At 32.7% G+C, this 5499-nt stretch overlaps 1 protein-coding gene across 1 annotated transcript; it reads right to left on the bottom strand.

Annotated features, from left to right (window-relative positions):
* Positions 1-515: 515 nt before the first annotated feature.
* On the bottom strand, positions 516-1551 carry LOC111711788 (bifunctional endo-1,4-beta-xylanase XylA-like). The gene is made up of 3 exons (XM_023486233.1): positions 1343-1551; positions 1058-1212; positions 516-787 (listed from the first exon to the last, which is right to left on the bottom strand). The coding sequence occupies exons 1-3, from the start codon at positions 1549-1551 to the stop codon at positions 516-518; spliced, it is 636 nt and encodes a 211-aa protein (XP_023342001.1).
* Between the last annotated feature and the right edge of the window lie 3948 nt (positions 1552-5499).

Here is a 5499-nt window from a genome sequence, read left to right as displayed (position 1 = left end):
TCGCTTCCGGCCTTTTTTGCACAGCGTCCCTTTAAACCCATTAAATGAGACTCCATCATCATTATTGCATTATAAATATCAAAGTTTGATCCAAAATTGTAAAATTATTGCATGTGTATTCTGTGTGTGTGGTTCAAATTGAGATTAAGATATCTCCGGTTCTTGAGTTCTCTAGGTACCTGGTTTATTACCCGGGGCGTACTCATGTAAATACAGAGGGATCAATTCGGTACGCTCTCCCCTATCTCTCATCCTACCTGGATATGCATCGGGATAGAAATGGTCAGCCTTTCCTTTTTCTGAGATTGGTTTAGGAGAGGGAGTAGGGGTAGGAGGGGGGGGGGGGTCTAATGTTCTGATTCAAAACGTGGGGAGGAGATGTAAAATTCGATACGTTAAATATATTTAAATGTTGAGGGGTTGAAATATGTTATGTATATCTTCACATACCGAAACATATACTTCCTCCCCTCTCTTCATCCCTTTATTCAATATTAACCCCCCCCCCTGGTTTTTCAAGCTTTCCTGTTCAGCCAGAGTTTCCTGTTAATCCAGTTCTTTTTGTTCATCCAGTTCTTCTTCTTCATCCTCCTCATGTTTTGTTCATCCAGTTCTCCTTGTTTATCTAGCTCTTCTTTTTCATCCAGTTCTTCTTGTTCATCCAGTTCATCTTGTTCATCCAGTTCTTCTTTTTCATCCAATTCTTCTTGTTCATCCAGTTCTTCTCGTTTATCCAGCACTTTTTGTTCATCCAGTTCTTCTCGTTTATCCAGCACTTCTTGTTCATCTAGTTTTTTTCGTTTATTCAGCAATTCTTGTTCATCATTTCTTTTTGTTCATCCAGTTCTTCTTGTTCATCCAGTTCTTCTAGTTTATCCAGCACTTCTTGTTCATCCAGTTCTTTTTGTTCATCCATTTCTTCTTGTTCATTCAATTCTTCATTTTCATCCATTTCTTCTTGTTCATCCAGTTCTTCATGTTCATCCAGTTCTTCTTGTTCATCCAGTTCGTCTTATTCATCCAGTTATTCTTGTTAATCCAGTTCTTCTTCTTCAACCTTCTGTTTTGTTCATCCAGTTCTTCTTGTTCTTTTTTTCATTCAGTTCTTCTTGTTCCTCCAGTTCTTCTCGTTTATTCAGTTTTTTCTTGTTCATCCAGTTTTTCTTGTTCATCCAGTTCTTCTTGTTCATCCAGTTCGTCTTCTTCAACCTTCTGTTTTGTTTATCCAGTTCTTTATATTCATCCAGTTCGTCTTATTCATCCAGTTCTTCTTGTTCATCCAGTTCGTCTTCTTCTACCTTCTGTTTTGTTTATCCATTTCTTCTCGTTTATTCAGCACTACTTGTTCATCCAGTTCTTCTCGTTTATCCAGTTTTTCTCGTTTCTCCAGTTCTTATTGTTCATCCAGTTCTTCATGTTCTTCCAGTTCTTCTTGTTCATCCAGTTCTTCATATTTATCCAGTTCTTCTCGTTTATCCAGCACTTCTTGTTCATCCAGTTCTTCTTGTTCTTCTTGTTCATCCAGTTTTTCTGGTTCCCATCATTCTCCATGTTCTCCTCGTTTTCCTGATTATTTTGTTTCTCCTGGTTTTCCTGTTTCTTATAGTTCTCTTGGTTCTCTTGGTTCTCCTGGTTCCCCTGGTTCTCCTGGTCTCCCTGGTTCTCCTAGTTGTCCTGGTTGTCCTGTTAATTTGTTTTAAAACTTTTTGTTTATTTATTATTGTAGATAATGTTTAGCACTGATTCGAGTGAGTTTGAAGAATATCTTTAGGGCAATGTATTATGTCTCTATTAGACAAGAATTTTTCAAATATATTCATCATCATTCCGTTTCATCCAACTTAAACTCATGCTTACACATTCCTTGATTCATCATCATTCCTTCTCATACATCTTATACTAATCCTTACACATTCCTTCTCATCCAGCTTATACTCATCCTTACACATTCCTTGATCCATCATCATTCCTTCTTATACATCTTATACTCATCCTTACACATTCCTTTTCATACAACTTATACTCATCCTTGCACATTCCTTCTCATCCTACTTATACTCATGCTTACACATTCCTTGATTCATCATAATTCCTTCTCATACATCTTATACTCATCCTTACACATTCCTTCTCATCCAACTTATACTCATCCTTACACATTCCTTGATCCATCATCATTCCTTCTTATACATCTTATACTCATCCTTACACAGTCCTTCTCATCCAACTTATACTCATCCTTGCACATTCCTTCTCATCCAACTTATAATCATCCTTGCACATTCCTTCTCATCCAACTTATACTCATGCTTACACATTCCTTGATTCATCATCATTCCTTATCATCCAACTTATACTCATCCTTGCACATTTCTTCTCATTCAACTTATACTCATCCTTACTCATTCCTTGATTTAAACAGTTTTATATAATTAAACCAAAAAAGAAGATTTTGAATGAAATTCATAACTTGCCTATTTTATGTTGATACCTGGCTAATAAAATAATTTTAGAATTTTTCTGCGGGCATTTTCTCTGCAAATTTTGCCCTAAACAATAACAATAATAATAGTTTTCGTTTTCATTTGCACATTTTTAAAATTTATTTGAAATTTATTTTGAATTTTATTAATCCTAACCGGCAAAAAAACAATCTTTCGGTCATGCCCTCATGTCATTTAAGCCGTTTTGATGATTATTAATACAAACAAACAAACACACTAAAAAAATTAGTGAACATTGACCATGCCATTGACCATGACCAATACAACCTACAATTTACACTTTTACGCCATCTTATATTTTATCCATGCATAATCTGATGTAGTCAACATGAACATATTTTTTTAAAATATTTACTTCTAAATTTTAATCAACGTAAAGTATGGTTATGACATCTAGCAAGCTATTATTTATCTATCTATTATCTATAATTTTTTCATCAACTTTTTCATTCACTATAATTCAATAAAGATTCAAATATTAAAATTAAATTTTCTTTATTTTTCTTTTTCATTCCTTCTCTCCTTTCATTCATTTTTTCTTATTATCAAAATTAATTTATTCTTTCCTTAATCCTTTCATTCGTCCTTTCATATCGTATTCTTTAGTTCATAATTCATCCCTTTTCATTTCAATACTTATCCTTTCATCCCATTTCCTTTCATCCTTGATCTTTTCATCCTTTATAATTTTTTCCCTTATCCTTTTATCCCTTATTCTTTTATTTCTTATCCTTTTATCTCTTATCATTTTATCTCTTCCTTTATCCCTAAACCTTTTTTCCCTTATCCTTTTATTACTTATCCTTTTATCCCTTATCTTTTTATCCTTTATCCTTTTATCCCTTAATCTTTTATCCTTTATCCTTTTATCCATTATCCTTTTATCCATTATCCTTTTAACTCTTTTCCTTTTATCCCTTATCCTTTTATCACTTATCCTTTTTACTATTTTCCTTTTATCCCTTATCCTTTTATCACTTATCCTTTTATCCCTTATCCTTTTATCCCTTATCCTTTTATCCCTTATCCTTTTATCCTTTATCCTTTTTTCCCTTATCAACTTTTATCCGTTATCTTTTTATCCCTTATCCTTTTATATCTTATCCTTTCGATTCCTCCCTTTTCCTTACATACTTGATTATTTTATACGTATCCTTTCCTCTCTTATCCTTTCATTCATTTTCTTTTTCTCCCTTTTTCCTTTCATCCTTTACCCTTTCATTCTTTATCCTTTCATTACTTATCCTTTCATTCATTTTCTTTTGCTCCCTTTTTCCTTTCATCCTTTATCCTTTCATCCTTTATCCTTTCATTCTTTATCCTTTCATCCTTTATCTTTTCATCCTTTATCCTTTCATTCCTTATCCTCTCATCCTCCTTTAATTGATCTTTATGATATTTGATCTCATCCTTATATTTTTTATAGCATTGCGTATACAATTATACAAATCTTTTTACACATTACAACCATCTTTAGTCGGAGGAAACATCTTTACCCCCCCCCCCCCACATCTTTAGTCTTCATAGTTTAGATAAAAACAAAGAGAAAAACGTAAAATATTCATTATAAAAATGAATAAAAATGAATATTATGCAAAATCCCAGCACCCAACATGCAAATATACAACCAAGAGTAAAACAAACTATTTACATTTGAATAAATATAATCTTGAAGATTAAATCTTTTACGACCAGAAATTATGGAAATAGTTCGGAGTTTGAAACTATTTGTGTAGATGTAATTACATAATTAGTGAATTTATGACCACATATACATATATCCATAAAGATATATGTGATTCAAACTTTAAACATGAAGAACATATCCTTATATATATAGAGAAAAATAAATATATTTGATTTTGAGCAGAAATAGCTAAATTAACTATCTATATAAAGCTATATGTGGTTCAAACTTTAAACATGAAGAACATATTTATCTATGTATATATATAGAGAAAAATAAATATATTTGATTTTGAGCAGAAATAGCTAAATTAATTGTTCATGAAATTTTCTTCCTATGTGATCAGCTTTTAAAACCATTAAATGACATTTGAAAAAGTGTATTATAATGAAATATTGTTATCAATAAAAGAAATGGAGTTTTTGTCACACAATAAAATGTACTAATCCCTATATCTTTGCAACCTGTTGATGTAAACAATTGATATTTTAACCTGGATAGAAGAGAAGGATGGATTGAAGAGAAGGATAGATGGAAGAGAAGGATGGATTGAAGAGAAGGATAGATGGAAGAGAAAGATGGATAGAAGAAAAGGATGGATAGAAGAGAAGGATAGATGGAAGAGAAGGATGGATAGAAGAGAAGGATAGATAAAAGGGAAGGATGGATAGAAGAGAAGGATGGATAGAAGAGAAGGATGGATAAAAGGGAAGGATGGATAGAAGAGAAGGATAGATAAAAGGGAAGGATCGATAGAAGAAAAGGATGGATAGAAGAGAAAGATGGATTAAAGGGAAGGATGGACAGAAGAGAAGGATGGATTAAAGAGTGAAATATGATGACGGGTTGAGGTTTGTTTAAATTATGATATCTCTAGGTAGGATCTAGATCTGCTAGGATTAAATACTCCAGGTTGGTTGAAGAGTAAGGAGGGGGGGGGGGGCTAAACTACAATCTTTCAACATATATTTATGTGCACTAGTCACATACCTCCACACATACCATGCACATACAAACACATTTAACAACACAGACACAAAACCTTTCTTCAAAACACGATAAAATTAGTTTCCATTTGAAAATCTGAAATATTGAAAAAATCATTTTCCCCACTAAATGGTGTTTGAACCGGTATAAAGAAAGCAAAGCATCAAGGCGCCCTCCATTTACAAAGCTCCGTGTCCGATTTACAGCAGTACCCTTTAAACCTTAAAATCCTTTACTGATCCAGGATAACGAACGTTTCGCTATTTATTTCCTTTCATTAAAATTTTTTAACTGCTTTTGAAATAGAATATTCGGGATTTT

This window comes from Eurytemora carolleeae, unplaced genomic scaffold, assembly GCF_000591075.1.
Source record: "Eurytemora carolleeae unplaced genomic scaffold, Eaff_2.0 scaffold1200, whole genome shotgun sequence".
In the NCBI taxonomy this organism is placed as follows: domain Eukaryota; kingdom Metazoa; phylum Arthropoda; class Copepoda; order Calanoida; family Temoridae; genus Eurytemora; species Eurytemora carolleeae.
The sequence above is the reverse complement of the archived record's forward strand: the minus strand, read 5'-3'. Positions and strand labels throughout refer to the sequence as shown.

Coding starts and splice junctions, on each gene's coding strand:
- LOC111711788 (XM_023486233.1), bottom strand. CDS start 1,551: ATGGAGAATGATGGGAACCAGAAAAACTGGATGAACAAGAAGAACAAG. Junction 1,213..1,342: donor GAGAAGAACTGGATGAACAA/GTAGTGCTGAAT, acceptor TAAACAAAACAG/AAGGTTGAAGAAGACGAACT. Junction 788..1,057: donor CTGGATGAACAAAACAGAAG/GTTGAAGAAGAA, acceptor GAAAAAAACTAG/ATGAACAAGAAGTGCTGGAT.